At 38.3% G+C, this 17,554-nt stretch overlaps 1 protein-coding gene across 2 annotated transcripts in view; it reads right to left on the bottom strand.

Moving 5' to 3' along the window:
• Positions 1-17,554, bottom strand: part of DIAPH3 (diaphanous related formin 3) — a 511,880-nt gene that overhangs the window by 388,893 nt on the left and 105,433 nt on the right. For both annotated transcript variants that reach the window (XM_006090522.3, XM_023755349.1), the window contains one exon: positions 3,570-3,700. In XM_006090522.3, coding sequence (XP_006090584.1) covers positions 3,570-3,700 — 131 coding nt within the window. The remainder of the gene's footprint in view (positions 1-3,569; positions 3,701-17,554) is intronic.

Raw genomic sequence — 17,554 nt, 5'->3', positions numbered from 1 at the left:
TTAATTTAATCAGATCTAGTTCCAAAACCTCCACTGAAATCTTTTAACAAAAGATAAACTTCATAATGTACAAATACTTCTTGTAAACTTGAAAATATTAACCACAAGTAAAGGAAAATAATGTCTAAAATCATAAAACATAAAGACCTGATAAGACTGGATTTTCTAAGAGAAAAAATCTTATCCTTGACAGCTGCATCAAATTGAGAAAATGAAGATGCATTCTATAATTACTTTGCTCTATGCATAGAAGGGTATGAACTAAAATGCTTCATATCCATCATAATGATGTTAGTGTCTATCTTTTTATGTTTCCACCTCAACATGTTTGATAGCTTAAATGTAATTGCTGACTATGTCAAGATCCACTAAAAGCAATATTTAATAATTTGAAGAACTTACTTTCTTCTATAGCATTTCAAAAATAAAGCAATTTTATCTTTTAGTGCACAAGTGTCACCAAGAATACTGAATAATCAATAAAACTTCAAGCAGAAGAACTTCATAATTTTCAAATCAACTCTTCTTAAAACAAGGCAAATAATCTGGTATATAAAGCAATGGGTTTTACATAATTCACTATCCAGATAGTAAAATGTTGATGTGACTCATAACAGTTAGGCAGTTTCAGAAGTTTATGAATGGCTCTAAAAATATTGCCTCTTAAGGGGGGGGGGGAGGGTGTAGGTGGGAGAGGATGGTGCCTCCTACCTTTTCCTTGATTGTTTGATTTAAATAAATCCTGATACAGCATTGGAGAGCCACCATTAATCAGTTCACTTGTTTCTTTTTCAACTCTATTCACAGACATTAAAGAATTTCAACCCTAATTTTCTCAGTAATACCATAGGTCAAACAATGATCTCAAAAGCTTATAAAAATTAGAACTACTTCTCTCTTGGAATTTACTCACATACTGTACATATAAGAGAAAATAAGAAAAACTGACTTTGCCCTAGCCTGTTTTTCTCAGTGATTAGAGCTTCGGCCCAGGAACTAAAGGGTCCCAGGCTCGATCCTGGTCAAAGACATGTACCTTGGTTGCAGACTTGATCTGCGCCCCGGCTGGAGGCAACCAATGGATATGTTTCTCTCACATCGATGTTTCTCTGTCTCTCCCTCTCCCTTCCACTCTGTCTAAATATCAATGGAAAAAATATCCTCAGGTGAGGATTAACAACAACAACAAAAAAAAAACAATAACTTTATCAACAGATACATAACTGACAGCAAAGTCCAAAGGTCTGATAGGCATAATTTCAGTTGTACATGTCCAGCTAAGTCATTCTTCTAATCAGAGCAATAGACACAGAAATATTCTCAAGTATCTTCTCAATTTTCTGTCTCCATAAAGTGCTATGATTTCAGAAAAAAATTATCCAATAGGATTTGCTATTCCTTTCTATTAAAAAGACTACTTAGGAAATATCCACATCACTTGTGGATTCCTAATAATACTAGAGGCCCGGTGCATGAAATTCATGCACTGGGGGGGGGGGGGGGGGTCCCTCAGCCCGACCTGTGCCCTCTCACAGCGCCCTTGGGAGACCTCGAGGGATGTCCAACTGACAGCTTAGGCCCACTCCCCCTAAGCCGTCAGTTGGACACCATTAGTGCTGCCGCAGAGGCGGGAGAGGCTCCTGCCACCACCACTGAACTCACCAGCTGTGAGCCTGGCTTCTGGCGCACTGACCACCAGGGGGTACCTCCTGCATTGAGCATCTGCTCCCTGGTGGTCAGTGCAAGTCATAGCAACCAGTCATTCTGCCATTCGGCCTATTTGCATATTAGCCTTTTATTATATAAGATATTCTAGAACTGGCCATTCTTGGGGAAATATTTTTCTAAGTGTTTGATGGAGGGGAGGGGAGTTCAAATGCAAGAGATATGTAGCATTGTTTCCCAGTGTTTTTAGGTAAAATCACAAAAATAATTGTACCTATTACAATGTGCATGAATTTATACATAAAACCCTTTCAGTTGTTCTTTTGCTATCATATTCACCTACTCAAAAGATGAAGATGAACAAGAAAAGGTAAAGTCTACTTTTAATTATGTTGAAAAGCCATGAATATCTCCAGTGCCCAGTGGCTGCCAGATAAACTGAGAAATGAGTATATCTCCCCAATCAACCCCAAAATACCCTCTTCCTAATTTAAACTCCATAGGAACAGGGCTTGAATCAGCTTTGCCATTTTCTCAAGTTCCACACCTAATATAGTACTAGAAAAGTAGCAGGTGCTCAATGATTATTTGTTAAATGAATAAATTTTACAGGTACAGAAAACGTTAGAAGCTAGGGCTCTTCATGTATGACTATGCCTGTAAATAAAAGCCTAATTCAACTTAGTTTCTATCATTAGGAAAGGTAAGATGTAAGCAGGCTAAAATCAAACCTCATTGTTTCAATCCACAAATCTTTACTGAGCACTTTTCATATGGTAAGCATGGTCTAATAAAGAGAGGTAAATAAAATATATGAAGTCCCTGGTCTCTTGCCCACTATTAGTTTTCAGTGTAGAAAACAGATTGGAAGTGGCAAAATATGAAAAAATAAAGTTGAAGTAAGTAAAGATTCTTTGTTCACTGTTCACACTCCTTAGTTAAACCTCACTCACTTTCATGACTTAGCGGGCAGGGCCCCTCTGTTTTAAATACTTGTACTGTACTGAAATACTTGTAGTAGGAAAAGTCAAGAACTTTTTCATATGGTAGCCTAACTACAGAAATGTCTGCAAAAAGTAGGATATCACAGAGATTCTTTTACATATTAACAATCCGTCATAGTTTGTCATTCTAGCCCTTGGAATATACATGAATGTATACACACACACCCTCATCATGTACACACATGCAGGTACATTGTTATGAAGAAATAAGCACTGACATAGAATGAAGTCAAAACTGATCTACCTTAGGCACTTGGAGCTGTGAAATTCTAATTACATTACTGCTCAGATATTTTATAACAACTTCTGCTTGAAAATGTTTAAGAATATGCTCAACTAAAGAGTCTAAAAATTGATTTAGAGACACTCCTATAGTAATGATGCCAGATAGTTAAATCTGGATTTCAGAAAATCAACTGTTTTAGTATAAGCATATGTAACATTCAGATTTTATTTGCTAAATCACACTATCCTAACATGGCCATTTCCAAAAAAAATGAAAGAAAAAAAAAATCCGTGGTACTTCTTGCTATGTCAAACAAGAAGAGCCAATTCATATGCAATACCAAAATTCAGAATGAAACTCAATCACAATAGATTAGTAGTTTCTAATCATCACTGTTCTCTTTGAAAAAAATAGGTTAGGTTTTTAAAAATTCTAAGGGGAAAAAAGTGAGTTTTTTAAAAGACCATGGCTATGTATTACTCAGTAATAAATACAAAAGTACAATTGAAACTAAATTTCTTCACACACAGAAATATTATGCATTCAATTTTTACCTTAAGTAGTTATTGCGCTATACTGGCTACTAATTATAGAAGTATTAGGTAAAAATGACAGATTTATAACAACTGATTAATTTAGTAACATGCCCGATGATGATCAGATATAGGAATTACCTCACAGGATTACTAGTCAAAGAAACTCGAAGTGACTCCAGGCACGTTACAAGTCTCTCGTCTGCAGGCCCCATTTTTAGTTCATGAATGAATTCCTGAGGTGAGATCTGCCGATTCCTCTTAAGACTTCCCTGTAAAATAAGTCAAAAAAAAATGTAATTCATATTGTGTAAAGATTAGCCATTAAAATAACAATTTCATTAGCCCCACCTTTCATATTAATGGCTGCACACAACTATTCAGATAAGTATTAGTTTGCGAGGATGACTTCTTTACCTGCGCCCATAAATCCATAAATTCATAATCCATGGTAGCCAGAAAAGATAGTAACATAATATCAAAACATTTGCAAATTAAAATAACTACTTTTCAAATAAAAAATATGAAAAACAATAAATGCATATCATAAAGAGTATTTTAAAATATAGTAATATATTTTAGGCGCACTCAAATAACAAAACTAATATAAGAATGATCCTATTAAAATGAATATCCCAAACAACACAAAAAGCCTGAGATTTTATCCTACATACAAGCTAAGTTAGCCTGCCTGCTCCTGTTTCATGGATGCTGACAGAAAACACAAGAATCCTAAGGGAGAGTCAAACACTTTTGTATGCATATATTCATTCCCCAACCCACCCACTCCCACAGGGATGATGCGGAGTCCCCAGAGGTGATGGATGCCTTCACATGCCGTGGATTGCGTCACGGGGAAGAACACTGAGCTCTGGGGATTCACCACTTTTATAGTGAGCAGTAACAAGCCTGCTCATTATCCATAGACAAATATAACTTCACTTCTAAGGCTACCCACTGTAAATGCAACCCTGAGAAATGGCCTGGGTAAAGAGCATTCAAGCCTCCAGTTCCTGGCATAACCGGAAAAAATATACAGTGATACTCAGGGCCAATGGCAGCCTGCCTCTCCCAATGGTAAATATCTCTCATAAAGAATTTGTATTCAGAATATTTAACAAACCCCTATAAATCAATAGTAATAACACAAATAGTCCAATCACAAAAGAAGATATATGAATGGCCAATAATCACATGAAATGATGTTCACAATCATTTATCAGGAGGGAAATGCAGACTAAAACAAGTAAAATAACACTATAGACTACCTGGTGCCTCCTACATGACTGGTCGAGATATTACATGGTATTGCCACTCCGCAGAAGAGTTTTAACTGTTTATTTTAAAACTAAATATACACGGACTATATATAGGACTCAGGAACTGCACAACTAGGTGTTAAGTAGGAGGGGTAAATAAATATATCCATACAATGTTCAGAACAGTTTTATTCATAATAGCAAAAGACTGGAAACAACCCAAGTAAGTATTCATTAACAAGTTTGATTATGTCCATACAGTGGAATACTACACAACAACAAAATTTCACTACTGATAATACAACAAAATAAATGAATCCAAAAAAATATGTTGAGTTAAAGAAGTCAAACAAAAAAATGCATAGTATGGTTCCACCATTTATATAAAAGACCAAAACCAACCTGTCAATTTTTTCTGTAGGACCATTTTACATTTTAGTTCAAGACATGGAAGCAGAGATGTTAATTTTTGGTGTGTTTGATTAGAGCATGGGGTTAAAGGTGGACATTTTAAGTGGGCAGCAAGTAGATTTTTCCAATAAACACTGAGAAAAAGAGACTAAACTCATTGGCTAAAAAATACTTCTTTATTTCAGTTATATAAAGTTTTTCTAGCTTGAACAATTTATTAGGCAATAAATTGCCTAAAGGCTTCTGCATTGTCACCTGAGGTTCCTGCCTCTTACCAAGACCTCACCTTCACAGCCCCATCCTTGCACAGGCCTACTCCTAGGTACCAGTTTGATCTGCGCTGAGACTAACTTCCCAGGACAGGCCATTTATAAGCCACATAAACTGAGTCCCCGCCTCAATGGATTCCTTTTTTTCAAGAGGTTCACCACTCTGTATTAAAATAACTTTTACATTTATTATTTAAAGGATATGTTGAATGTCTACCATGTGTCAGATCTTGTTTACATGATGTAGATACAGAGGTAAAAAAAAAAAGTCAAAGATGACTTCTAGGTTTTTAGTCTAAGCCAAAATATGGTGCCATCAGCTTGAAAGGGAAGATGAAAGGAGAATGATAGGGAATGTAGCTATTTAAAAGTTACGATTGACCCAGTGATCCCACTTCTAGGAATATATCCCAAGAAACCAGAAACACCAATCAGAAAGGATATATGCATCCCTATGTTCATAGCAGCACAATTTACCATAGCGAAGATCTGGAAACAGCCTAAGTGCCCATCAGCAGATGAATGGATTAGAAAACTATGGTACATCTACACAATGGAATACTATGCTGCTGTAAAAAGGAAGGAATTCTTACCATTTGCAACAGCATGGATGGAACTGGAGAGTATTATGCTAAGTAAAATAAGCCAGTCAATGAAAGAAAAAAACCACATGATCTCACTCATTTATGGCTAATAAGGACCATTATAAACTGATGAACAAAAATGGATACAGAGGCAGAGCAGCCACGAACAGACTGTCAAACTACAGCTGGAAGGCTGGTGAGGGTTGGGGGGCTGGGGCGGGGCGGGGGGGGGGGGGGGGAGTAACAAATCAACCGAAGAACTTGCATGCATGCATATAAGCATAACCAATGGACATAAGACACTGGGGGGTAGGGGAGGCCGGGGGATTGTCAAGAGGGGGGAAAAAAGGAGACATATGTAATATTCTTTGTAATACTTTAAGCAATAAAAATAAATTAAAAAAAAAACTTTAAAAAAAAGTTACGAGTTTGAGCCCTTACTGGTGTGCTTAGTGATTAGAGCAGTTATGGCGAACCTTTTGAGCTCGGTGTGTCAGCATTTTGAAAAACCCTAACTTAACTCTGGTGCCATGTCACATATGGAAATTTTTTGATATTTGCAACCATAGTAAAACAAAGATTTATATTTTTGATATTTATTTTATATATTTAAATGCCATTTAACAAAGAAAAATCAACCAAAAAAATGAGTTCGCGTGTCCCCTCTGACATGCGTGTCATAGGTTCGCCATCACTGGGTTAGAGCATCACCCCACACACCGAAGGGTCGTGGGTTCAATTTCCGGTCAAGGGCAGGTACCTGGGTTGCGGGTTCACTCCCACCCCCAGGGCACTAGTGTGAGGCAACCAGTCCATGTGTCTCTCTCACATCGATGTTTCTCTCTCCTCTTCCTCTTCTCCCTCCTCCTTCTCTTCCTCCTCCTCCCTCCCTTCTTTCCACTCTCTCTGAGAAAAGCAATGGGGAAAAAATCCTCATATAAGAATTAAAATTAATTAATTAATTAAAGTTACCAGTTTGAGCTAGTGACATTTTTGTAAAAAATAACATTTGAGCAGAGACCCGAGTAAAGAGGAGGGGACATGGGAAATCTGGGAGATGGATATTCCAAGCAAACACAAAGCCCTAAGGCAGGAATGGTATATTCAAAGGAGAGCAAGAAGACACATTTAAATTCCAGTGAGCATGACAGAGTTATAGATGACAAAGACAGACAAAAGAGGAGACGGGATGAAAAAATTACAGTCTGAGTGCCAAGTGTTTTTGCATGACTCTTGAGCTAAGCATACTTTTTACATTTTAAGAAGCTTATAAAGACAGAACAGGAGGCGCAGGAGAAAAGGAAGGGGGAAGACAAAGCAGCAGCAACTGAGGCTCTATGGATATACAAAGCCTAAAATGTTTATGATCTTGACCATTTAAGAAAAAGTTTGTAAACCACTGATATGGTCTTACAAACCACAGTGAGTACTTTAGGCTTTATTCTGAGTGAGTGAAAAACTATTGGAGGGTACTGAGCAGAGAAAAGATCTAATAAGCTCTTTTATTATTATTATTATTATTATTATTATTATTATTATTATTAGTCCTGTGTGGCAACAAACATAAATGAAAAAACATGAAACAAGGAGGCCAATAAGAAGGCTAGCATATTGTTTGCTCACGAGTTGACAGTAGCCAGATATAAGATGCCTGTGATGGAAGACAGAGAGTTACTCAACATGAAGTTGGATCAGACAAGATTTGCTGATAGTTTGGATGTGACATGTGAAAGAAAAAGAATTTAAAGATGATGCCAAAGCTTTTGGTCTCAACAAATAAATGAATGGTGTCACCATCTACTAATCACCGTGACCTTGTCAATATCAGTTTGGCAGGTGGATTGGAGATAAGCCTGATCAGAACTTTATGGGGGAAAGCAAGAAAAAGAATGTACCACTCTGAAGAAATTTTCTGTAAGAAAGGAGCAAAAATTGGGGCAGTAGCTGTGGTGTTACTGGGGGGAGGGGACTAAACCATGTTTGTATGCTGATGGGAATGAATGACCAAGCAAAAGGGAAGAAATTGATGATGTAGAGCAGGGGTCCTCAAACTTTTTAAACAGGGGGCCAGTTCACTGTCCCTCAGACCGTTGGAGGGCTGGACTATAGTTTAAAAAAAAACTATGAACAAATTCCTATGCACACTGCACATATCTTATTTTGAAGTAAAAAAACAAAACAGGAACAAATACAACATTTGTATTTGCATGTGGCCCACGGGCCGTAGTTTGAGGACCCCTGATGTAGAGGGTAGTTATAGATGCAAAAAAGCAAACAAGTGAACAAAAAAAAAATTGAGTAGATGACAGAGAAAGTGACCTACTATATAAGAGAAAAGATTGACCTTACACAGTTGCAGGAAAAGTGTATCACTATAGGAAGAGCAAAAACAGAATCAAAGGGAACAGATTCAGGTCGAGTGTTAAATCTGGTGATTAGGAAGTGAGGTATGGCAGGTCTACTTCCTCAATGTTCAGTGATAGAAGCAGTAATAAAATCAGCTAACAGTAAAAATGCAGAACTGGAAGTATGTGAAGATATGAAATCATTTTCAGAAAATGACAAGGTCTGATATCTGTTAAGGTATGTATTATGAGCATGTTGGTCAACTGTGGTCATTAGGGAACCACCAGTCAGTGTGGCTACATGCTTTCTCCTAAATGCATGCTGTGCTGAGGTGCAAATGGAAAGGAGATGGGAAATTTAACCAAGGGCAGAGTTTATATAAAGAGACAAGTAAACCGAAGGTTCATGCAAGAGAACAAAGGACTGTGTGCCTAAGGTTCATAAGGAGAGAAGTAAAGGCATGGTTGAGGGTGAGGAGACACTAAATATAAAAAATCATAGAGTCATGTGTTTCTGAAGAATTAAACTCCCCGGTCACCGGTGGGAATGAGGTGGAGGTTCTTGGGGCACAGCTGAAAGAAGCATTTTCAGAAGCTCCCATGGGTAGATGGTATGTGGAAGATTTTATTGGCGTAGAGTTACATTCCTCAGTCTCCAATGTCCCATTTCCTCCAAGGCAGTCCTGAAAGGGAGGCAGCTGGGAGTTCAGCAGAACCAGAAACAAGGCCAATGTCCAGAGCTTCCGTCTCATGTTGCAGCTGGGTACAGTTCAGCATTCAGGCCAGTTTAAAGTCTATTCGTCCGTGTGTGGAGTCCAACATGGCCGTGCGCCATGTGGCACAGGGGAGCATGCCCCTGCAACAGGAGTCACAGGTGCACAGTGCCCTGGAGCCAAGAGACAGCGAACTTCCTTGTTTGGAAGTTTATATAGTCAGGCTTCTCGAGTTTGCAGTGGCCATGCCCAATTACCTGTTTCCAGGTGTGATTGACAGGCAAGCATTTTCCCATGTCACTCAGACCTTACTGGACATGCGTCTAAACTGCCTTAGCCAGTCCCTTCCCCTATCAATCATGGGAGAACAGACCTGGAAATGTTAAATGCAGCTTTTCGGACAGCTGTGTAAATGGCATGCCTATATTATTTGTAACAACCAGGTTATTACACCAGCATCAAATGAATTAGCAGTTCTAAAAGGGTTATAGAATTCTTAAAGTGGGAATATTAAGTAAGTAGGAAAGGACGTTTGTATTTTACTATCCAAGATAAGGAGTGGTTGAGATTGGGTGGAAAAACAAAAATCACTGGGAGTGATAAAGTGAAGGAAATAAACTATGGCAGTGGTAGTGACAGGAAGAAAAGCAATGAGCTGGGTAGCCATGTCTCCTAGAAGTAAGGTGCTGTCAGCAAACGCCAGCACCTCTGTATGTGAGGCCTTCTAGAATGCAACTACTAGGGCATGTCTGGCTCTGCCTAACTCATCACTGTAAAATGCTTGGCATTCAATGAATGAATGAGGTTATAATAAAATGGAAAGTATACAAAGACTGAGGATTAAAACAAGAAACAACGTTTAAAAAACAATTCTGAAAAAAACAAATGCTTAATCAAAAGAAAATATTTCAAATTAAAGACATAGAAAACAGACCAAATAATTGGGAAATTTGCTTTCAGCACAATTCCCGCCCCCTTTTATTATATTACTATCAAAATACAGGTATAAAAGAAAGGAAATTGAGGAAGAAAATATTATGTTACATGAAATATTCCTTTTAAGCACAGCTCTTATGTTTCTTTCATTTTACATAACTTCAAAGGAAGTGGGAAGTTGGAGGAGAGAAGGGAAGGAAGCTCATATCTACAAGTCCATTAGCCATAAACATGAAAATCCTTAGAAAGCTGTATCACCTGTGATATCAAACACATTACTGAGATAAGGATGTCTACCTGACATCATGAAAATTAGAAGGGCATTTATCCAACATAATTTTTAAATCTTTTTAAATCTCTTAGTAAACTTTATTCTAAAACATTGAATGCAGAACAGAAAGTACATACATTATTCTTGTCAGAATCTTTATTAAATATATTCTAAGGTACAAAACATAACACTCGCTTTATCACTTACTAGTAGCCCTGCGCACGAATCAGTGCACCAGTAACTCGCTGCCGCCCTCCAGTAGCTCTCCACCCGCTGCCCTGCCCTCCTGAAGCTCCCCCAGCCCCTCCTCCCCACGCTCCCCTTCATAGCTTGCTGCCCTGCCCCTCCTGTAGCTCTCCACCACCCGCTTGTAGCCAGTAGCTCGCTGCTGCCCTTCTGTAGCTCCCTCCACCCCCCAGTCTCCCCCCCCCAGCATAGCTTGCTGCCCTGCCCCCTCCTGTAGCTTTCCACCTTCTGCTTGTAGCTCCCTGCCCCACCCTCCTGCTGATCCATGATCTGGTCGTTATGCAGCAATCACTACGTAACGACCATTTGCATTTTACATCTTTATAATATAGGATTTCCCTTACCATTTTTATTTCTCTAAAACCAAACATTATTTCAGTAAAGGTAATTAGTTACCATTTCCTTTGATCCTTCTTAGAACAAATTCTTCAGTCCCTGCCTCAATGCCTTCAATGTCATGTCAGTTCAGGTGTAAGAATTATTTGGTATATGTATCTTTACTGTTTTATCTAATTTATTTGTTTGCAGAGTAATACCAAATACCATTTTATGACAAATTAAAAATACACTATACCTCAAGTTACCAGTGAAAAACACTGAAGAACTGATTTGCTTTCTTTTTTTAAATAATTAAATGATTTCTATACAACCATGGAGAATCCACAATTAAATGATAACATGATTTTTAAAATAATATAAGTAGAAAGCTAAATCTAAAAAGTCTGCATTCTCTGCAGACACTGACACAGCATAATGTCAGTGTGGGTCAAGATAGCAATCTTTTAGTGCCTAATAAAGTATCAAACACATGGCAGCTGCTTTAGGCAAAAGTATGCCTAGATTATTTGACACAGCACAGAAATCAGAAATTATATTCTTAAGCATTAATCAGATCACTATAAGTATTATTCCACACATTAAATCAAATCTTGTTTCTCCTAAAAAGCCTATACCACAATTTACCATCAACATCCTCAACTGCAGACAAAGTGTAGTCTTTTAATCACACTCTAAAATTGCTGATTTTTCTAAGCCAGTCAGAGAAAGATAAATATCACATGATCTCACTCATTTGTGGAATATAATGAACAACATAAACTGATGAATAAAAACAGATCCAGAGACAGAGAAGCATCGATCAGACCGTTAAACCTCAGAGAGAAGGTAGGGGAGGGTGGGAATAAGGGGGAAAGATCAACCAAAGGACTTGTATGCATGCATATAAGCCTAACCAATGGACACAGACAACAGGGGGATGAGGGCATGAGTGTGTGTGTGTGTGTGTGTGTGTGGGGGGGGGGGGGGTTGGGTGGATAAGGACACATATGTAATATCTTAATCAATAAAGAAAAAATAATTTAAAAAACTGCCGATTTTCCATCAATAAATCAATATGACAATTAAATAATTAAAGGAAAAAGTGCTGATTTTCTTTATGAATTTAACATAAAGACCCAAACTATATAGCTTCTAGAGTAAATGTAAAGTTTTAAATATTGGGGATTGGAAGAACAGGTTGAAACTACAAGTAAATTTTGTATGAAGTTAATTACTAGACTCAAGATCCTTCTCCATAACATTAAGTTTGTAATTTTTAGCTCATCAACTACAGAAAACAAAGATTCCATCAACATAAAGCCAAAATAGTCAAAAAGCCTAAGTTCTCATAGTTATGAGTCTGTGTGTACTCTCCCATGGGTGTATGTGTCTCTCTCTATGTCTATAGGTTTTAATTTATATCAGTAACTATAAATGAACTGTCTTAGTTTCTTTATAGTATTATAATTCCTAAATTCTTGGTACCTATTATTTAGGTGATGAGACTTGTTAAGATGAATGATACAAAATATAGAGACTATTTAAAGATATAGTTTGCATTGATAATGACAATATTTTAAGAAAACATCAGAGTCAGCACTGTACAAAAAGAGTAAGCACAGTTGCTGCCAAGGGAGTAATTATAATCTAAATTACTATCATGTATATTGCTATTAAAATGCATTGCAACAATTTCCTTACATTTTTCAAATGATTTCTAGCATCTCTCGTGTCACTGATCAACAGAAACACTAAGCTGTCATTGCAATACAAATTATTTCTTTTCAGAACATTTACGACCCTAACAGATCTCCATTGCCAATAAAATTTGTTACTCAGAGATGATATTATGCAAACTCATACTAAGAGCTATGAGTGATGTGAAGTGCTGTAGAAACAAAATAAAGTTTAGCAAAGAGTTCCCTTAAAGAGTTACTCATAACTTTTTTTCATAAACATTTAATGAGCACCATTATGTAGCAAGAACTCTGGCTATAATTTTGGAGGCTGCTTTTAAAGTACATTAAAAATAACATACGCTAAAGTTTAGAATTACCAAGTACATTATTACAAAGAAATATGATATAGAAAATATGCTGTTCTTCTTTCAGTTTCTAAAGTATCTCTAAAGGAATAAAAAATGATTGACAGAACACTATTTTAGACACTTAGAAATTAACTTAAAATAACAAAGAAATTTCTACATTTAGGCTTTTTCACTATATTCACAACATACTACCAAATTCACATTAACTTCCCTTCTGGTCACAGGAAAGCTTTCCTGCATTGGCTCATTGCCTTCAATAAGACACTTGAAAAATTACACTATTTTATGTATTTAAGAAGGGATGCTTCAACTGCTGAATTCAATATCCTGGTGTTATAAAACTTCTACCTGCTTACCATGACCAGAACTGAGGTGTTATTTTAGCTTTCAAGCCTTAAAAGTGAGATACCATAATAGTTAACAGTCAACTGCTTCTACCCAAAGCCAGAGACTAGCAGCTGAAAAAACAATGGTGAGTCACACGCATGAGCACATTGCATCAAGTGTATCACGCAGTTATAAGAATGAGATATCTCTAAATTAATATAGCATAGTTTTTAGAATATATTTTGAAGTGAAAACATCACAAAAGAATACATATAGTATATTACCTTGCATTTATGAAAGAAAAATGAGAAAATACAATTTTTTTTATTTGTACGAAATGATGGAGAAAGAAATATGATGATAAAAAATGGGACACTAATGAGACTGCATACCTTTCAAGGGGTGGATGGGAACATGGTGAAGATGAAAGAGTAGAACAAGAAATGAGGATGAGTGACAATTCTCTGAATATACCCTTTGTGAAGTTTTTGGTGGTGTTTTTGTTTGTAGGTTTGTTTTTTAGAGGGAGGGAGGGAGGGAGGGAGGGAGGGGCATCCATGTGAGAGAGAAACATTGATCCATTGCATCAGGTACACACCCTGACTGGGAATCAAACTCACAACCCTTCAGTGCACGGGACAACACTGTAACCACTGAAATACATGGGCCAGGGATTTTTGTATAGTTTTGACTTTTGGAACTGGATATTTCATATAATCAAAAAGAAAAATACAAAATCAAGAAGGATGGGGAAAAAATCCTAAAATGAAATAAATCCAAATCAAATAAACCCAACTGTATTTCAAATAAGTAACAATGTCAGAAATGAACCAGAATATGAAAATTAAAGATATCAGAAAAAACTTCTGGTTTGGGGAGAAAAAGGGGAGGTGGCTATTCTGAGAGGTAGAAGATATGGATAGATAGCTAAAGACAGGAAAAAAGCCCTGGCCAGGTGACTCAACTGGTTAGAGCATCCTCCCCACATACTAAGGTTGCAGATTCAATCCCCAGTCAGGGCACATATAAGAATCAACCAATTAATGCATAAATACGTGTTACAACAAACTGATGTTTGTTTCTTTTTCTTTATCTCTCTCTAAAAAAAAATTTAAAAGAAAAATAAATACATACTTTTTTAAAAAGAAAATGTGCTTCTAAGCATCCAATGGAATGTTTCTTAAAAAACTGAAATAAAAAAGACAAAAACACTAGATATAAGATGGGTGTGTATATATACATATGTGTTTTCTATATATTGATATACAGGTTTTATATATGCACATGTATGTCCACATATATACAATATTCAAATGTATATACATGTTTATATGTACCATATATATACACACATATATATACATATATCCTAACTCCCCATAATCTAGCAACCAGATATTGGTTTCTAAAGAGCAGTCCCCACTCAAAGGGACTTTCCTTGGAGAAAGGGCTGATTCCATGGCTGGGGCTAGGACAGCACACAATGATCCTGGGAAATCCTATACAACATAGTAAGGAAGTGCTCAAAGCATAATAGGATATGCAATATGCCCAAGAACAAAGGAAGCAATTTGAAGAGGTTTCTATTGGCCAAACCTACCAGGGTTCAGGAGGGTGGGATGGAGTGACTGGTTAAAAAACAGAGCTTTAGGAACCAAGATGGTGGCATAGAAAAACACCGGAAATTGCTGCCTCCGGCAACAACTTCAAAAATACAACTAAAAGACAGAACGGTCATCATCCAGAATCACAGGAAGGCTGGCTGAGTGGAAATTCTACAACTAGAAGGAAAGAGAAGAGCACACAGACTCAGAGGAACTACAAAAGTGAAGTGCAGAGGTACGGAGGCTCCGGCGCGCAGGGAAAGGGGCGGCACCTGAGGACTCGGCTGTCTTTTTGAATCGGGAGGGAGTCACAAGCTCCCAACTGCTCTGAACTCCGGTTCTGGGAAATCTCTGGGGTCCCAGGGCTCATACTGGGAGAAACTGGACAGTCTGGCAGCAGGCAGAACTCGGAACTTGAGGGCGGCTTTCCCTCAGAGGTGCTGGCAGCAATTACCAGGACACTGAGCCGCACGGCCCCTTAGGGCAGGGCTGAGGATCAACCATAGCTGCTTGCTCCGCCCTGTTGATTCCGAGACCCCGCCCCTTCCAGGCTGCTGCAAAGCCTTTTGCATATGAATACCCTGGCCCTTTGCAAACTGACAATTACCTAACAAATTGCAGCTGGGCCAGACAGACCCAGAACTTCCAAGAGAAGGCCCAAGGCCCCACAGCAGCTTGCATTGCTTCTCAGCTGGGCCTCATCTGGGCACCCCCAAACCCCAAAAAAAAGGAATGGGAATCTGCATATCTCTTCGTAGCTCCTGCTGGGTAACCTCAGGAAGAGGCTTAATTAGCATCTCCTTAGATCCAAGAGCCAGTGTACCCAGTGGTCAGAGTGGGACCACCCAGATTATAACTCCTCAGATTCATAAGGAACACACTCAGGAGGCAGACTCAGTGAGCACCAAAGCCCCACTGAAGCAAGTCTTGCCCCAGAAGGGTGTCTTCAGCACAGAAGTTCTCCCACTGCAGACACAGCTGATTCTCACTGCCAATTGGCCTGGAGGTCAATTCCTCCCAGTGACACCTAAAACAACCAAGGCATAACTACAACAAGACTGTGCACAAAGCCCACAAGGGGGTGCACCAAGAGTGTCCACCTCAGGTAACTGGGGAGGCTGAGCCACTGGGCCCTGTAGGACACGTAGCACACAAAACCACTCTACCAACACAGGGAAGCAGACAAAATGCGAAGACAAAGAAACAGGTCACAAATGACAGAAATGGAGGACAGCAAACGACTGGATATAGAGTTCAAAACCACGTTTCTTAGATTTTTCAAGAATTTTATGGAAACCGCCGATAAATGTAGTGAGATCCTCAAGAAATCTAATGAGACCCTCGATGTTGTGATAAAGGACCAACTAGAAATTAAGCATACACTGACTGAAATAAAGAATATTATACAGACTCCCAACAGCAGACCAGAGGATCGCAAGAATCAAGTCAAAGATTTGAAATATGAAGAAGCAAAAAACACCCAACCGGAAAAGCAAAATGAAAAAAGAATCCAAAAATACAAAGATAGTGTAAGGAGCCTCTGGGACAACTTCAAGCGTACCAACATCAGAATTATAGGGGTACCAGAAGAAGAGAGAGGGCAAGATATTGAAAACCTATTTGAAGAAATAATGACAGAAAACTTCCCCTACCTGGTGAAAGAAATAGACTTCCAAGTCCAGGAAGCGCAGAGAACCCCAAACAAAAGGAATCCAAAGAGGACCACACCAAGACACATCATAATTAAAATGCCAAGAGCAAACGACAAAGAGAGAATCTTAAAAGCAGCAAGAGAAAGAAAGTCAGTTACCTACAAGGGAGTACCCATACGACTGTCAGCTGATTTCTCAACAGAAACCATGCAGGCCAGAAGTGAGTGGCAAGAAATATTCAAAGTGATGAATAGCAAGAACCTACAACCAAGATTACTTTATCCAGCAAAGCTATCATTCAGAATTGAAGGTCAGATAAAGAGCTTCACAGATAAGAAAAAGCTAAAGGAGTTCATCACCACCAAACCAGCATTATATGAAATGCTGAAAGGTATTCTTTAAGAAGAGGAAGAAGAAAAAGGAACTCTTACCATTTGCCACACCATGGATGGAACTAGAGAGCATTATGCTAAGTGAAATAAGCCAGTCAGAGAAGGATAAATACCACATGATCTCACTCATTTGTGGAATATAATGAACATCATAAACTGATGAACAAGGACTGATCCAGAGACGGAGAGGCATTGATTGGACTGTCGGGCCTTGGAGGGAAGGTAGGGGAGGGTGGGGGTAAGGGGGAAAGATCAACCAAAGGACTTACATGCAAGCATGTAGGTCTAGCCAATGGACACGAACAGCGGGGGGGGGGGGGGGGGGGGGGGGGGGGGGGAAACTGGGGTTTAAGGCCCCAATTTTAAAATTTTTTTCAAAAAAAAAATTTTTAAAAAAAAAAAAAAAAAAACCCCTTTTTCCTGGGGGTTTAAAAAAAATTTTTGGAAACAAAATTTGGGGAAAAAAAATCCCAAAAAACGGTTTCCTTCAAAAGGGTTAAAAAAAGAAATTTTTTTTTTTTAAAATTTTCCCCAAAAAAAAACTTTTCAAAAACCTTTTTAAACCAAAAAAAAATTTATTTTTTGGGGCAAAAAGCCGGGCCCCCGTTTTTTTTGGGAAAAAGAAAGGTTCGGGGGGGGGAATTTTAAGGGGGGGAAACCCCCCTTTTTTTCCCCGCGGGGGCCGGGTTACTGGGGGGGTTTCTTTCTTAAAAACCTTTTTTGGGGCATATTAAAAAATTTTTCACCTTTTT

This window comes from Myotis lucifugus, unplaced genomic scaffold (genome assembly GCF_000147115.1).
Source record: "Myotis lucifugus unplaced genomic scaffold, Myoluc2.0 scaffold_74, whole genome shotgun sequence".
In the NCBI taxonomy this organism is placed as follows: Eukaryota; Metazoa; Chordata; class Mammalia; order Chiroptera; family Vespertilionidae; genus Myotis; species Myotis lucifugus.
Note: the sequence above shows the minus strand (reverse complement) of the source record. Positions and strands in the feature narration are given on the sequence as shown.